Here is an 18,678-nt window from a genome sequence, read left to right on the forward strand (position 1 = left end):
TCGCCCTTTTATTGTAGAGCACACAATTATCATACAGCAGGTTACTTTGAATACAGTACCTATTGTTCACATGTTATCTCATGACTGACAAGCTTCCACTGACACAGCCCCCATTATACACAGGTTTCACATTCCAGGTGGTAGATAGCCTCTAGCAATTCCCCAGAGTTCTGTGTTAGCCTCATGATGTTTACCATTACTATTTGTTTCTCCCGGTACATTATCTTTAATGAGTCAGCCGACTCATCATCCATATCACCTGATACAACTTGAACACAACAAAACAAGACAAAACAAAAAGCCAGTGTTGATAACTTTATACTACATCATGATTACCTTTACATGAAACGGCCTTTAAATGATTAACACTTTAAATGAGAAATGCTTATAACATAAAATGTATCACAACTTTCAATACATAACAACACAATGAAAGGTAGAAAGGTAGAAAGTAGAAACCAAAGACCATTGTCCTCATTACAACTGTGAACCTCAACCTCAGAAACCTGTAGTGTAATGTGAACTTTAGGGTGCACTTTAACCCTATTATTGATAAGACTAAAAATATTCAGTCAGTGGCTTCCATGTGATCTTTCACTTTATGGAAGGAATTTACTTACAAAATCTGAAGGAATTTCCTGACTGACATATACATCTCTAGGGCTTAATGTGGATGTGAATACATGTAAATCAATTGATAGGATACTATACAATTTCATCTGGAAGAACAAAACTCGTTATATAAAGAACACTGTAATAATAAATTCAATAGAAAAAGGACGTCTACATTTTCTAGACTTCACATCTTTGAACTACACATTTAAAACTAACTGGTTAAGAAATTTAATACATAACCCTAAATCAGTCTGAAATTTCATTCCCAATGCCATTTTCTCCAAGCTTGGGGACCCGTCTACTACAATACTGAAAAATTACTAGCTATGCTGGCTGCGTTTCATAAACAGATACTATTAGCGTAGTCCATCATTTACAAGCATTAATTTTCACCCCACACATACCTTATATGGAACAACTGTAATGTTTTATACTGCAACAAGTCACTTTTTTTCCCCCCAACTGGTTTGAGAACAATATGTAAAACAATTGTTTAACTCCAATGGATTTCTGATGAACTACTCTGAATTTCTAAATACTTATGAAATCCCTGTCACCCCAAAGGTGTTCTAATGGATGCCACACCTAGAGGGCTTCGTATGCTTTTCAAGGACTTTACCAACACAGCCTTATCATATCCATTGTCTGTTATAAATACTGCGATTGGTAGAACTTGTTTTATAACACAGTTAAAACAAAACAGGAAAATAAGAGATTTGTTTCAAAGAAATATAGCTACGGTCCCATATGTGATTCACCACTGGAGAAACTTTGTTGACAATATTTCATGGAAAAATGTATGGACCCTACCACACAAATATCTCATCACCAATAAGCAAAAGGAAATCTGCTGCAAACTTTTACATTGTTGCTATCCAGTAAAGAATAATCTTAGAAGGACAATGAACACAAATTGTATTTTGTGAGCTGAAAAATAAAACCGCCTCTCGTTTATTTTGGACCTGCCCAGGCTCTGTGGTTTTTTTTTTGGAGGGAATTTTTCAAACACATACCCACCTTTTCTTATTACCTTTTCTTTTAAAAACATGCTGTTTTTTTTTTTTTTTTTGGAAAATACATCACATGAAAAGTAAACAATACTATACAATTAATTTTTTAATCATCTTGGCAAAATTTTATATCTACAAATGTAAATCCACTATTCGTAAACCTTACTTCCCCATTTTCCTGTCCGAGATACAATACTATATGAAAACCATCCACTTATCATCCAACTCCTTAAAACATGGGAAATTTTTATAACTATCCATCCATCCATCCATCCATTTTCGTCCGCTTTATCCAGAGCCGGGTTGTAGAGACAGCAGTCTGAGCAGGGACTCCCAGAATTCCCTTTCCACGCATATTTTCTCCAGCTCTTCCGGGGGAACCCTGAGGCGTTCCCAGGCCAGCTGACAGACATAGTCCCTCCAGCCTGTCCTGGGTCTTCCCCGGAGCCTTCCCCTGGTGGGACGTGACCAGAACACCTCCCGAGGGAGGCGCCCAGGAGGTATTTGGAGCAGATTCCCGAGTCACCTCAACTAACTCCGTGGAGGAGCAGCGGCTCTTCTCTGAGCTCCTCCTGTGTGACTGAGCTCCTCACCCTATCTCTAAGGGAGCACTCAGCCACTCTGCAGAGTCTAATTTCGGCTGATGTATTTATACTATTTATGTACTGTATTTATTAGTATTTTTGAACTATTTAATTTATAATAATAATGGTGATGATAATAATAATTATTATTATTGTAGTGATTGTTGTTGTTGTTCTTCTTCTTATTATTATAGTTATTTCACCATTGAATATAAAGTGACTTCAGTGGGCCTTTGTTGTGCAGATTCTAGAGTGTAACAAAAGTGGACACAAATGAGAGTTTATATCTGTTACTCTTATAGTTATCCACTCAATAGTGCCTGCCTGATGAAATAATTTCATATTCCACATGCAACAAGTGAGAGGGGTTCCCCACAGTCCGTCTGACCTGAGCGAGCACAGTGTTTTGTAGTGTAGAAGAGTGCTTCCAGTTAGCTTCACCCCCCCAGGGAATGTTGATGACATCAGCTGCAAAGTACATTTTGCTTATACATGACCTACACCAACCCCCATGGTGTAGGAGTTTCATTGATCTCTGGCCAGACAGTAAAGGATGAAAGAGATGAACTTGCTGTGGTGTAATGGCCCTCAAACATGATGCACATCCTCTTCAGTCTGAATGGCTTCACTGAACATACCCTAAATATTCTCAGATAATGAATAATAATATAAAAGGGGAATGCAATTAGTTCAACTTGGTCATATTCAACTATTGCACTGGCTGGTACAAACACTATTAATGTGAACTAAGAGTTCTATTGATACTATTGTATCATTTCACACTAGGTCAAAGATGAGTGGAGTTAAAGCCACAGGGGAGTGGTTAACAGTAACACACAGAATAGAGTCACGCACACACGCACACACACCACACATACATGGGAGTGGTTCAGGGCATATTAACTGGGAATGTTTTGAAAAGTGATTTGAATTGATAAGTGTTTCAACAGCGTGTATGTGTGGAGAAAGTGTATTCCAGAGTGAAGGGGCCTGGACACAGAAGGCTCTCTCCCATGGTCTGCAGGTATCTTAATTCCCAAATCCCCTTAATTTACTAGATATAACTACATAAATAAAATCAGATGTTAGTGAATTAACAAGTGAGGGAATAATCGTTTTAACTCTTCAGATACTGGAAAGGAGGCTTTGTTGTTAACTGTTACTATGTATCATACTACAGTGTGTGTGAAACCCTACCAATCCAATTTTGAATCAGACTTTATCCAGTATCATCTTTTTCCTCTTTGTAGAAATAAAAGATCTATCCTCCAACAAAAATAGCCCATTTAAATCCATTTGTTAAAGGGCCGATATTATACAATTTTTTGGTCTCTGTGATACTGTAGTTTCCTCATTAAAAAAACATATCTGGAGTTGTGTTTTGTTTCATTCACACCATATTCTAATGACAGATCCCAAAATTTGACATATTGCTATCACTCCAGGTAGAAAATGCTATCAGTGATTTTTGAAAAACTTCCACATCTAAGCTTTTCATTTTGGTATACCTGTATCACCTGAAACTCAGAAAAGCCTAACAGTTATCAGCCTTTGAAGTGCACAAACTATGTGCTCACTGATAGCCCTTGCCACTAGAGTGATACCAAAATTTTGTCTGGCCCTTGGACTATAAACCCTGCATGCGTTCTTCTGTAAAACTAAAAATACCACTTTAAAACACCACAACATGATGTGTTTTTAAACTACATACCACTACGTGACATCACAAGGTGGAACAGAGCATTTTGAGAGGCAAACTAATGCAGATGCAGACTAAAAGACTAGTAAAGGGTTATATCGCCATGTGTAAGTGAAAGAAAAGCGCAACTGCAAGTACTGTATGTTTTTGAAGAGATAACAGCATTCTAACATGTCTTAAAGCTCACAATAGTCAATTTTGCGCAATACAGGACCCTAAAGTCACAGAGCACAGCAAAAACACAGATCAGTGTAAACTAGTGGAGAGATAGAACCCCAAAGAATGCTGAGTTGCACTATTATTGCTCCTGTCCACTATTTCATGGATGTACATGCTGGATAGACAAAATTGCAGCGGTGTGACTTAATTATATACTGGAACACTGAACTTTACTTTCTGTGAAACACCTTTTCATTTTATGACAATTCAACTTGTGTATCTGACATTCAACAGTCAGATACAGATGTTTGAGGAAGCAAATGAAGAGACCTGGAATGGGTATAATTACAGGTGGAAGAGGTACTAAATTTTTTTACTTAAATAAAAGTAGATACTGGAACAAAGAAAATACTAAGTATCACATTAAAAATCTACTTAGGTAAAGTTTAAAAATGATCTTAAAGAGAAAAAGTAAAAGTATTTCATACAGATTTTGAGGTTTTAAAAGGCTTCAAAATGACTGATTAAAAAAAAAAAAAATGTGCTGAACTTTGGTCAGTAGAAATGGACATGTTAATAAATAAAACCCTCAGTATTTTCAGCAGGTCTCCAACACACAAAAAAATACTTTTACTTTTCAAAAATTACTTTACAATTTTTTAAAATTTACTTTACTAATGTACTTTTCAAACATGTAGTGGAGTAGAACATACAGATACCTGTGCTCATATGTAGTGAAGTAAAAGTAAAATGTATTCATGGTAAAATGTAGGCACAGCATTTTACTACTTTCACTTTATTACATTCCACCAATGGGTATAATATAGGGACCACCACCAGATCCACCAATAAAAAATCAGTAATCAGTAATAACCCATTTTCACTATCATAATTGAGGGAAAAAAGTGAAAGTTGACATAAAATGGAAATGGTGTAGAAAGCTGCTACCAAATAATGATGATGTATTTTTTATTATAGAATGTATATATTTCCTGTCTTTGAATCACAAAATCACAGTTGTTGCACTATTAACCATACACCTTTTACAATATGTGGTAATCAGTTTAAATTTACATAATCAGGATAATTGCTAGAGATATATCCAGTTAAAGGTGCATTCTGTAACTTTTCTGGTGGAGGGTCTGTCACGTGACTGGAATTACAGCTCCATAGAGATGTAGTTGCTTTGCTTTTAACTACACTATGGAAACAAAGTTGGTCATCATAATCGAAACAAGTTACTGGTCAGATCTACGGTGAAACGAGTCTGCTCAAAGTAAGAATTCATGTTTTTCAAGATATTTTTGAGCCATGAAACACCTGTAACTGAATACATGCAAGGCAGAAAAGTCCAATGCCATACTGTGGAACATTTCATCCAAAAAAACAACATCTCCATAGAGACAAGCAATTAGCTGACCCTCCAGTTTATAAGTTACATAGTGCACCTTATATTATATATTATTATATTATATTATTAAACCAGTTCACACAAGTGGCTCGACTGGTTTGATTTTGATATTGATTCCGTTGAGTGAGCGCAACACTAATCTTGGGATGAGTTTGGGTTTAAATTTCGGGTCCTCAATCAGTTTGTATCTCTGCAGCGTCAGTGCAATCACTACTTTCATCTCATTCATGGCAAAGTTTTGACCAATGCAATTCCTGTTGAGACAAATAAACATTATGGACAATATAAAAAAGACTTTTAATATGTAACTTAATTCTTTTATAGTTTTCCAGTCCAGTGCACTAGAGCAGTGATTCTCAACCACGGTGCCGCGGCACACTAGTGTGCCGTGAGAGATCGTCAGGTGTGCCGTGAGAAATTATCCAGTATCACTTTTTAAAAAATAAAAAAATATTACTTATTACCTGCAAATATTATGTCATTGTCGAGTGTCCGTGCTGTAGTACAGTGTAGTATATAATGACTGGCAGAGTGATGTAATATTCGTCCGGGTGGCGACAGGCAGCTAATTGCCTCGTTGCTTTAAATCAGGGGTGCTCAATATGTCGATAACGATCTACCAGTCGATCGCCAAGGTCGTGTGGGTAGATCGCCGTGTCTCGTCTCGGACTCGCGTTTGGACTCGGTCTTGTCTCTCACTCAAGGTCTGACACTCAACAAGTGCCATCATATTTCATTAAGGCCGCTGCTGTTGGCAATAAACTTGTACAGGTGTGCCAGCCCGCGGAGTCTACGGCATATCACAAACACACACGCTCCCTGTGCACGGCTCGTCTGCAACAGCGTGTGCCCTCGTGTACCAGCGTGCATCACAGGGCAGGTTCAACTTCCTAAACATCCTACCTGTCCATCTGCCTCACGTCAGCACGCCGCCCCTCGCCTTTTCACGCCCTCACCTTCCTGCGTACAGCGAAAACAGGCCCCTTCCACAGTGCGGCTGATTAGAAGAGCAAGACCAAAAACCAGTCTAAATTTGTGTTACAGTGTTGGCACAAAGCAGGTCTACAGCATAGAGCAGATCTACAGAACAGACCTACTGCCACATTTGGCTGAAGTTTGTCTAACAAAAGTGCACAAATGCATCTGTGTTTGTCACGATGTGCGTTTGGTTTGGTAAACGTGCAGAGGCTGGTAAATATCACTGCAAAACCAGAAAAGAATGAAACTCCAGTTTGGAACTTTAAAAAACAGGTTTAAAAATCTTCCTTCACTTTTTTCACAGTTTTGTGTAAAGTGCCAGAGGAAGTTCTCTTAAAGAAGGGGTTCTCAAACTGTGGGTGAGGGTCCAAAAAAGGGGCACAGAGTGTTTCAGTGCAGTTTGCTTGGTTTTGTATTAGGTAGATCTTTATGACTTGGTCATTTGGTAAGTAGATCACATGCTGAAAAAGTGTGAGCACCCCTGCTTTAAAAGAATTAGTAACGCATGTGCATGGTGACAGTCATGGAAAGGTTTTTTAAAATGGACGAATGCAAACTCCGAAATGGGCCCTGGACAAGATTCTGACCCAGAAGAAGAGCTTTTCAAGCTTAACTGCTATAGAAACTAAAAACAGAGAGAGACTGAGAGCTGTTGATGAAGAGCTTCATGTGTGTCTTTCTTCTATTCCTGCCAGGATATCAGCTTTGTGTTCATCTAAACAGGCGCAGGTCTCACACTGAGTAAGTAGAAATTAATGTAGAAATTATATTGTAATTAAATATACTATATAGTGTCATTTGTAACATTTTGGTTAGTGGTGTGCCGCAAGATTTTTCCAATGTAAAAAACGTGCCGTGGCTCAAAAAAGGTTGAGAAACACTGCACTAGAGCCTGTTTACATAAGACGTACCTTGGACCTGCAGAGAATGGTACAAATGCATGAGATGACCTAGAAGATATATTTTCTGGGAGGAAGCGTAGTGGATCAAAAACCTATTCAAAGCACAGTGAAGAAAGAAATTCATTATTTCATTTTACAATTCTCAAAGCAAAATGAGTGGAACAGTTCATAGCAGTCAGATTAGATGTGTAATTAATTTATCAATTTTTCTTGTGCAAATTCTCATTAGGGGGCGTTGTGGGTCTTGGGAGAGACTAAATCTTGGACTGGGTCAAGCTATTCTCAACAGTAACACCAGTATATGGGCTAACATCCATTCACTTTTCACTGTATAATTTTGAATTCCTTTACATACACAGTTTGAAAGGAAGATGACCCACAGTGCTATGAGAAGAGCATGCAGACTACAGAGAGAAACCTATGTAAACCATCTCAGTTGACATTAGTATTGAATTATCAGGCTTGCTGTGATACAGATTATCATAAAGCTAAACAGACTTGGTTGAGTATTGTTTAAGTGTAGGAAAGCTAGAGAATAGGATACACAGGACCACTAATACTTACAAATCTGTTTCCAGTTCTGTATAAATTATTATACTTACATCAGGATTCTCCCAGACATCTGGATTTCGGTGAATCCCATAAATACTAGTTCCAACAATGCTTCCTGTGAATAGAAAAATCAACTTCAATATTTCACTGTGCCATAGTATCGCATTTTTGTAGGAAAAGTGAAAAATAGAAACTGCATTATGTTCACCTGTAAATATCATATTTAGTATTATCATTAATATGAAAACGAGGCTGCCAATCTGCATCATTGGCCTCTCCAACCATCACCAACACTCATGCATACCACATTCATACTTTTTTACTAACTGAAATGCCAACTGCATCATTTGTGTTTATTGTGACTACACCATTGAATTAAAAATATATAGAGAAATACAGTACATATTTGTTTTTCATTCACATTCGAGTGTTGTATCATACCTGCAGGAATAGTCCTTCCATCAAAAAATGTCATGGGTTTTGTTATGTGCCGAGCTGTTCCTGGTACCGGTGGATATAGACGAAGACACTCCTTAATGCACATTGTGGTATATGGAATTTTACTTAAGGTCTCCCTAAAGAAACATAATTTTAATCACTACCACAACTCCAGATCAGTTAGTTTTGTGTGTTTGTAATATGTTTAAACCAACCACTCCATGGTGTTTTTGTCTCCCAGGGCTTGACAGATCTCCTCCCTGCACATCTGCTGGTGCTCTGGGTGACAAGCCAAACAGTAGAGGATGAAGGAGATGCCACTCGCTGTGGTGTCATGGCCCTCAAACATGAAAGTGTCTACTTCCGCACGAATGGATTCATCGGACAGACCCCGATTGTTTTCATCCTTTCAAAAGACCCAAATAAAGAGAGTTGCAGATAGATAATACATAACATAAAATAATAACTAACAGCTAATCAGTCCATTGTTTTCAACTGTATAACTTGTTTGCCCGCGCATACACAAAAGTCTATCTAAGGTTCAAATGCATGTTACTTAGTTTTGCCTATGTTTTTGTAAACACACTATAGAATGCTGGTTTCATAATTTATGCATTATTATCCATAATTTCTACTTCTATCTGAGGTGACATATGGCAAGATAAAAGCAAATAATCAAAATATGAAATGCTACACTACATCACTGACATGTTAGTGTCATATGAACTATGTCACATTCTGAGGAGCTCAGGGAGTGGCCCCCTGCCAGTGCCGAGAGTCAGGACTAGACCAGAGGGAGAGGAGTCAGGGGAGACTTATAACTTTTATGACTAAAACCAATTAGATGTATTCATATTAATATTTTCATATAAAATATGAATACATACAATGAAAAAAAGTCAGAAATGAAAAATTCCTTAATTATAAGGATTTAATAGTGCCCAAAAAATAGTTAATGATGGAAATACAGGTAATCCTTAAAACAAAGAAAAATCATAATTTATAGTAAAAAAGAAGATAATTAATAATAATAATAATAAAAAAAAAAAAGTTTGTTGTTTAATTAGAAAAACAAAACAAAAACAAAAAAACATGGGGAGTCAGCATTTCAATTTTAAGCAGCTAAAACCTGAAACAGTCTTCCTGAAGATGTGAGACAGGCCTCTACTCTGACTATGATTAAATCCAGGCTCAAAGCAGTTCTATTTAGCAGCAAATGACTGAAAGGTTTTTTATCCCACACTCTTCTCTTTTGATATTAATTTTATGATCATTTATGTTTTGATTAGTTTGTATTGTGATTTTAATCTTTCTTGTTCTGTAAAGCACTTTGAATAACTTTGTGTATGCATTGTGCTATACAAATAAACTTGCCTTGCCTACTAAGTAGATCATTCAACAACTGTGAGTTGGCAACTGTGAATTTGGCACTTACTCGAGCACAAAGAAGAATGTCCAAAAAGTCTAAGTTTCTCTTGGCTTGTATGCGATCCAGCTCCTTTTCTTCTTTGAGCTCTTCTTTTCTTTTTTTTATAACCTCAGCTGTCATTAACAGATCCACAAATCAGAACATGCTTCCATTATATTTTATGTAATAAAACTGTAATGTGGGGTTTACCTGTGTGGTGATGTGCCACTCTGCAGGCTTTTCTTAACCGGAACCCGTGTGGGCTGAAGTAGAAAATAAAGTCATTGTGATAGGGAAAGGTTCTGAAGCGCAGATTTATTAAGTAACTCAGCTCATATACAGATCTGATGTATGCTTGTGTTCCCCTGTAAAAGAAAAATGATAAATACACAAGATTGAAAGAACTGAAAGCCATTGTGCTCGTACCCACCCCTCAGTCTGACAGTTGCTATGATGACTGAAGGCACACTTTAAAATACTATCCAGAGTCATAAGGCTGACATGATCAAATAACTCAAAAGTCTCACCAGTTTTGGAATATTTTTCCCATTTGTCCTGTAAACAAAGATATAAGCAATGCAAGAATGTCATAAAAATGTATCATTGACTACTAGTCATTAGCTTATAGACCGGTTCCTTATATTCACATTTTAACCTTAGTGGGAACTTTCTGGGGATTTGCTAACTATACATTTTTGGAAAGGTTATAGTATAAGGAGTCAAAAAATCAATGTTTGCATTGCCCAGATGTCTATGGTAGCCATACTGAAGTTTAAAAAATGGCTGCTGTAAATGTAAAAAATATAGTATCTCGATTTCTGAATAAACTGAAATGTTGATTTTACTGCTAAACCCGTTGTAAGGGTCAAGAAATCCAATGGTGCTAGTTACATATTCCCATATTAATCCTTGAACACATGAGTAGATAATAATAACCCAGTGTGGTTGTTCTATTGCAATATGTTTGTAATGAAAAGTTAACATTTCCTGCTCCAGCTGTTCTTTAAAAAATACAGGTTTTTTACACCACTCACTAAAACATTTATTATTTAGTGTGTTAATGATTACAAAGACACACATTGCAGGCTTTCTAGAATGGGTGGTGAGAATGATACACACATAAAGTAGTTCCTGTTACAGTGATGTTTTGAGCCAATAGCTCTTCCTCAGACTTGCTATATCAGAAAAGTGTGATCCCTTAAGAGCATTTACAGAGCATTTAAACTGAGAAGATATGTAATATATTTTAAGAACATATTTAAACATAAACAACTACAGCTAACCAGCTAATATTACTGTATAGTATGTGTCATATATCACTTTGGCTCCTCAGACTTCTGATTTATTCAGTGGTTAAAAAACACTACACTAGTATTAATTTTTAGACATTAAAAAAATTTGTTTTTCACCTTCCACGGTGGTAGGTCTCTCTCACCCTCATCCAGCTCGGGTCCTCTACCAGAGGCCTGGGAGCCTGAGAGTTCTGCGCAATATCTTTGCAGTTCCTAGTACTGCACTTTTCTGGACTGAGATTTTTGTTGTTTTTCCTGGTACCTGCTGTAGCCACTCTTCCAGTTTGGGGGTTACAGCCCAGAGTGCTCCAAATACCACAGGCACCACTGATGCCTTCACTTTCCAGGCTTTCTCCAGCTCCTCCTTGAGCCCCTGGTATTTTTCTAGTTTCTAGTTTCTCATGTTCCTTTTTTCCTGATATTACCATCGCTTGGTATTGCGATGTCCACCACCACGGCTCTGCTCTGTTTCTTATCCACCACCACTATGTCTGGTTGGTTCTCCATCACCATCCTGTCAGTCTGTGTCTGGAAGTCTCACAAGATCTTGGCTCGGTTGTTTTCCACAACCTTTGGAGGTGTTTCCCACGTTGATCCTGGGGTCTCCAGCCCATACTCACAGATGTTAGATACAGATTTTCTGTACACTATGCCTGCCACTTGGTTATGTCGCTCCATGTATGCTTTCCCTGCCAGCATCTTACACCCTGCAGTTATGTGCTGGACTGTCTCAGGAGCCTCTTTGCACAGTCTACACCGTGGGTCTTGTCTGGTGTGGTAGATCTGGGCCTCTGTTGTTCGAGTGCTCAGGATTTGCTCTTGAGCAGCCAGGATGAGTGCGTCTGTGCTGTCCTTCAAACCAGCCCTCTCAAGCCATTGGGGTGATTTCTTGACATCAGCCACTTCAGTTATGTTCCAGTGGTATGCCCTGTGTAGGGGCTTGTCCTGTCCTGATGGTTCCTCCAGCGCCTCTTCCTCTGGACACCACTGTCTGAGACATTCTCTGAGCATGTCATCTGTCGGGGCCTTGTCCTTGATGTACTCATGGAGCTTGGATGTTTCCTCCTGGACAGTGGTTCCCACACTCACTAGTTCTCGGCCTCCTTCCTTCCGGCCTGCGTACAGTCTCAGGGTACTGGATTTGAGATGGAACCCTCCATGCATGGTCAGGAGCTTTCGTGTCTTAATATCTATGGTCTGCCTTCTTCTTCTGTCCTCCTTTGGCCAGCTTATGATTCCTGCTGGGTATCTGATCACTGGCAGGGCGGAGCTGTTTATTGCCTGCACCTTGTTCTTGCCATTGAGCTGCTTCTTAGGACTTGCCTCACTCGTTGCAGGTATTTGGCCATAGCCACTTTCCTTGTTGCCTCTTCAAGGTTACCATTTTCTTGTGGGATACCAAGGTACTTGTAATTGTCCTCAACGTTTGCTATTGTTCCCTGTGGGAGACCCCCTCTGTGTGGACTGGATCTTCTTGTTCAACAGCAGCTAATGTTTATTAAACAAATATATGAAGTAAGTGCATGTGTGATTAGCTTCATTTAGTTTTCTCTATATAAATGAAGTCATGATAGCAGCAAATTGGTCCTAGTGAAGACCCAGGATCCAGGTCCACGGTTCACCACTGCCAAGTACAAAGGCAACTACAGAACTGCACACCAAATACTAAAGATTTAGCCTGTACCTACATGTGACAGTGCAGCAGCCAGTGCCAGAATGATGATGATTCCCAAGCTATGTTGTATGCATAGACTGTATAAAAGAAGTGGACTAAGCGAGTGTGACCCATAGCGTTCAGTGCCACACAAATGAGGCTTGTGATGCTCAAGGTTACAGGAGCGAATCTGGAGCTACACTCTATATTATGAATAGGATTGTTTTTACGGACAAAATAGAGAAAAAAATCAGGATCATGTAGAGAGGGTTAATACAAACATTTTAAGACCAAAATGGCGAGGCTCACAGCAGCAGATACAGAGAGAGGAGCCACAAGTGAGAAAGAGCCAAAAGAGCCTCCTGGAGAACTTCCTATTCGGCACCCGGCAGCTAGAGCGTTAACTCTGTCCACTCATATATATGGTCTATAGTTGTATGAAAGTGATGATGATAATGATGACGTATAGAAAATGTCTATTTGATGTATTTGAAAATGTCTAAGGTTGCGTAATCATATTGTGGTCTAAATGTGTATGTTGACATTCAACATCCAAATTTTATGTTAGCTACTTTTAAACTCTTTGAGTTATCTGACCAACTGCATGCGATGTTTATAGTTTGTTTTACCCCATATTGTTGAAATATTTCAACAGGATAAAAAAAAAATGAAATTTTTTTGGAAGAACATGGAGTATTACACGTGAATATTATAATGAAATTGCAAGAAAACAACCAAACCAGGTCATTTTTTACCCACTTATGCATCTAAGGGTTAATGTGGGTAAGTCTTATAGCTTTGTAACGAGCACCATTTGATTCCCTGACCCTGAAAATGTGGGTTTAGCAGTTAAAATCAACATTTCAGAGGCTGAGATATTTCAAAAAGAGTTTTTTGGTGGCCATTTAAAAAAAAAAATCAATATGACCACCATATAGACATCTGGGCAAATGCAAACATTGATTTTCTGACTCTACACACAATAAACTTTCCAAAAATATACAGTTTAGCAAATCCCCCAAAAATTCCCACAAAAGTATATAGTGAACTGGACTATTAAGATTCAAACAATCCAAAATTGCAAAAACCTGAAAAGGTTTACAGCATGTCAAGAGAGCTTTATTTTACTATTAAACATACCAACATAACATTTGCTGAATCGGACATCGATTTTACATATGGCTTCAACACATCATAATGGAAACCTGGGGTTAGCAGTCGTCTGTGGCGAAACCACTTCTCTCCATGTGACACCAATAAACCATCTCCTGCAGAGAACCATTTTATGTCACACCTTATATACACACCTTTTCATACTATAGAAAATAGGAGTAAAAAAAAGCCTCACCAATCCATTCTTTAATAAATCTATAAGCTAAATCATCTTTTGGCTCTGTGTGAAAAGAGAAGAGAAACTATTACAGCTTGGGCAATAAAAGGTAACAGTATGTTGGTTTATAATAGAGCCCTGAACTCAAGCGGGCCGGTCTTCTCGTGGGACCCGTGGGACCCAACACAAAGCAGTGCGGTGCAGGACACATTTTGAAAGCTCATTGTGGGCGCGGGCGGGAGTGGGACTATACAACATGGGAATGGGCGGGTGGAATGATAGACTGCAGTCCCACAAATTAAATATGAGTGTAAAGTAACATATATAACTGATGAATGTATGTCTATCACACATAATTTGTGCTGGATATTTAATAAAAACATTTTAAGCAGCTTAAATTTGCGTAGCCTATGTGGTCTAATTTCACACACATTTTAGACAACTCCTTTCCACTTCTCCGTGTTTGATAGAGCCTAAGAATGCGAACGTCCCCATCTTGTGGGACTTGCGGGTGGGAGCAGGACAAAATATCACAGATGGGGGTGGGAGCGGGACTGAAAATTACAATTCCTTGCGGGAACAAGTGGTAGCGGGACTGCACGGTGCAGATACGGGCAAGAGTGGGACTGAAAATTCAGTCCTGCGCAGACCTCTAGTTTATAAGTCATTTCCAACATAAGTCATCCTGACTCACCTGTTGATGCTAGAATAGTCTTTACATAATCAGGATGATGAATGTTGAGCAGACAAACAAAAGGACCAAACCACGTTGCGAATGCATAAGGGTAATTTTTACCCCATTCTTGCATTGTGTCCAGGCTTGTGCCATCTTGCTTTAACTGCAAAACAGAAGAGCAATATTTATGCAAATCAAGTCGCATTTCAGTTCCCCGCATTATTTAGTCAACCCTCAATCACGCTTAGTGCTGGTTGTGAACAACTTCACAGCTGCCCTGAATGACCAGTGCCAGTGTGCACTCTGCATCTTCATCCCCTCTAACCAGGTCAAAAGACCACCACCTATCAATTAAACTGCGCCACATGCAGCTCAACAGTGCATATACATGCGCTTGAATATCCTGGTTATGGTCTGATCCTGATTATGTGTGTCCATGTAGACAAAGTATCCTGATTTCAATATCTTGAATTCACCAGTATCCTGGTTATGAGAAACCAGGATACTCTTTTTTTTTTTTTTTTTTTTTTTTTTTTTTTGAGAGTATTCAGGATACTGTGCATTTAAACGCAGTATCCTAATTTCTCAAAACTGGTGCTGTACTGAGCATGTGTGAACTGAAGTAACAAAAACGGCAGGAGCAGTCACTTTCCCACAACGACTCAAACTCCTACTAGGACTTTTTAACTAATAGTATTCTACACTTATAAACGAAATAAAGCAGTGTACTGTTTAATACAAACACCTTTTAAACGCAGGCTGCCCTCTGTGGCTGTCTGTGTTGTTTGACCTTAATTGACGCTGTGAGGCTCTGTTGTATTTTTCATCTGTTAAATTCGACTTTTACTGAAGCTGACAGTGCTCCACTGTCTCATGTACTTACTTGAATTTATGTCTTCTTTTTATTGTTAGAAACCTCTTTAAAAGCCTTAAGTGAGCAAAGTTGCTACATGTTTAGCTCCCTGCCATTTCTGTACCACAGTTACCATAGCAACCACTCTAAAAACCCAGGATACTCTAACGGCGCATGTACACAGGGATTTCTCTGAGCGCATGTAGACGCGGAGGGGCTAAGCAGCTACATAACTAATATCCATAAGGCCATTGTTTTAAGTCCAAAAAGGCCGTTTAAAACACAAGGTTGTGCGCAATGTTAGGCTACATGTAACTACAGTTTCCAAAGTTTCAGAAACATATTTTAAATAAGCCTACAATAGGTATTTGTGGTCATCGTTACCACGTAGCTGTTATTTATCTGATAAATCACTATTTGACTACGAATATTTTTTCGGAACAGCTATGAGATAAATTTATTGGAAATTTAATTTCGGACCTACTTGAGCTACTTGTGTCGCCTGGAGGTCATCAGTGTTATAGGTTGCCTATATTGAACAACACTAATAGGAAAGTAAAGAATTGCATTAAGCATAGTGATGCAGACTAAAATAATAATAAAGGTATGAAGCCTACCTCAAGGACGTTTCCAAAAAGCCAGTGTGGCGGTGGTCCAGGGAATGGTTCCATTTTTTTAAAAGTATTTCTCCTTCGTATAACCAAGACAGTTAACTTGAAAAGCATCGCAACAAAACATAGCAGTGCAAACAAGTGAGAGAAACTGTATTCCACCTGAAATTCCCTTAAAAAGCCCAACAGCACCGCCATTGTGACTGTAGACTACTTCGTTACTCCGCAGTAAATAGATCTTGGGTTTGGTTTGCTGATCACCCTGTGGGGCTAGGGGGAGGGGCGTGCGCCACCGATGCAGGCTTGTGAACAGGGCGTCATGGTGGCGAGAGACTTTTTGTTTTGCACGCGGAAAAGTTGTTTACGTGGGCGGAGTGCAACTTGATCTAATAGTACGCCAACGACACTTCGGCTCATGTGGCTCTTTTGAGGTGTATGTAGCGTACCTTTGGCGAGTCCACCTGCTTCTCCATCCTGCTTCATGCTTCTCCATTCAGTGTGTTCTCTTAGAACACAAGCAGGTGTCACCACACCGGTACGCGGACAACAAGCTGTTCTACCTTATGCACGTAGAAGTCACACTGAAATAATAGAATCGAGACTCAAACCATCACTTAAAGTACAGAGCCCGCCTAATGACTTGCGCAAAAAAAAAAAAAGTAAATAAATATAAATCGTGGTCTCAAATTAGCCTACTATTTCGTTCCCACAATATGTAATTCGTTCTCACGTTTTAGCTAACTCGTCCCATCTTTTAGCTAACTTGGTCGCATGTATTAGCAATTTCATTCCCACATTTTAACTATGTCGGTCTCACATTTTAACTAAATTGTTAGCCAACTTGTACCCACAAGTTAAGAAATTGCCGTCAGATTGCTAATGCAAGTCTGACAGTGGCGCGTAAGTTGACCCCATGATGACATGGGGAATCTCGAGAGCTTTCAAAAAACATATAATATGCTGTTCCCATGTTAACGTACTGTTCTTGCTAAAAAGCAAACATTTGTATTTATTTGTTTATTAGGCCTGAGACCCTACAGGGCGTAGGGTCTATTATTTTCACAACATTAGGTGTAGGGCCAACAGCTTTCGCAAGTCCATGCGCTCATCATTGCGCCCATTGACTCATCATTGAGTCAGTGGGCTTCAGCCTCTGATCGTGTAAGCCCTTGTCATTCACCACTGAACCCACGATGACGTGGGGAATCTCAATAACTTTCAAAAAACATACTATTCCCATGTTAAAGGATATGTTGTTTTTGCTAAAATTATTAGGCCCCTACAGACCATAGCGCCTATTGCTTTCGTAATGTCCATGCCCATGCATTCAGCCCATGCACTCATCACTGTCAACTGTCATCCCTCGGTCGCCCCCTGCATGAACAGCAGTATCCTAGCAACATGTTTGTTATTGCTAACAAGTACTGGCTAACATTGAGTCAATGGGCTAAGTGTGTTTGGGTAGTCCCCCAAACACACTCCTGACATCAAGCTGTATCCAAACCCCAAAGTGATTCACCCCACGGTGACGTTTTCTTCTTTCTTCAGCTCTTTGAGCGCTAATTTGACCCCCTAAACACGTAAAAAAAAAAAATTCTGCCCAAAATTCAGGTGTGTCGAAAACTTTTATAAAATATATATTGCATGTGTAACCCGGATAAAAAACAAAAAAAACAAATCCATGTGTTAAAAGTACATTTGCAAAAGCATATTTCATAGTTATTAATGTTTTTTAAAAAGACAATTCGTTTTATTTTATTATTCATTCATTAAAATATATAGTTCATGTTATGGTTAAAACCATATTTGCTAAAACTAAAAAGAGATAAGAAATATTAATATTTTATTTTACAAAACTGTACAAGTGGTAAAGTGGTTTTCCTATTCTAATATAGTCTGGAAAGTGACGTGAGTTCTCGTGAGAAGACGCACGGAGAGAGAGAGGGAGAGATCCGACGGAGATGCCCGCGGAGATGCCCGAAAAACAGCTACAGCTAAAGGTGTCTCGTGTTTTTTGCTGTTTTGGTTTGTTTTGTTCTCAGCGGTGCGCAACACTGAGATTATTTCTTTTTACGGACAGTCGGTTTGAGTCTGGATTAAAAGGACATTTATTAGAGCAGACTTGTGATGTGAGGAGGAGCCTGTGAGCGGTGAGTGTTGGAAATACACCAACTTTGAAGCTAGTTTTCGCTATTTGTTATTAGCGATTAGCTGCTGTAGCTCCCGCACATAAACAGACTGTTTTCTATTGGCCTATTGTAAAGTGACTATATTGGCCGTATATTTGTTACTGGACCAGCATTGATATGTAAATGAGCTGTGAATAAACGTGTGAATGATCCACATTTATGCATATAATTAATTACTGCGGCGCGCACGTTTTTAGGGCTAAAGGCTAATAGCGGTAGTTTATTTACTATTTAGGAGTTATGGGTCGGTCGCGATAGAAGCAGCTCTTAGAGCCGGCTCTTTGAAGCGAACAACGGGAGCATGTTTCTTATTGGGA

General features: G+C 38.8%; 1 protein-coding gene across 1 annotated transcript; it reads right to left on the minus strand.

Moving 5' to 3' along the window:
- Positions 1–5,019: 5,019 nt before the first annotated feature.
- On the minus strand, positions 5,020–16,386 carry LOC110174288 (cytochrome P450 4B1). The gene is made up of 12 exons (XM_020940364.2): positions 16,179–16,386; positions 14,727–14,871; positions 14,051–14,095; positions 13,843–13,970; positions 10,187–10,311; positions 9,967–10,121; positions 9,784–9,890; positions 8,564–8,754; positions 8,352–8,485; positions 7,961–8,025; positions 7,368–7,450; positions 5,020–5,732 (listed from the first exon to the last, which is right to left on the minus strand). The coding sequence occupies exons 1-12, from the start codon at positions 16,368–16,370 to the stop codon at positions 5,555–5,557; spliced, it is 1,548 nt and encodes a 515-aa protein (XP_020796023.1). The 5' UTR covers positions 16,371–16,386; the 3' UTR covers positions 5,020–5,554.
- Positions 16,387–18,678: the final 2,292 nt, after the last annotated feature.

Source organism: Boleophthalmus pectinirostris, unplaced genomic scaffold, assembly GCF_026225935.1.
Source record: "Boleophthalmus pectinirostris isolate CB_2022bp ecotype Guang Dong unplaced genomic scaffold, ASM2622593v1 HiC_scaffold_6, whole genome shotgun sequence".
Lineage (NCBI taxonomy): Eukaryota > Metazoa > Chordata > Actinopteri > Gobiiformes > Gobiidae > Boleophthalmus > Boleophthalmus pectinirostris.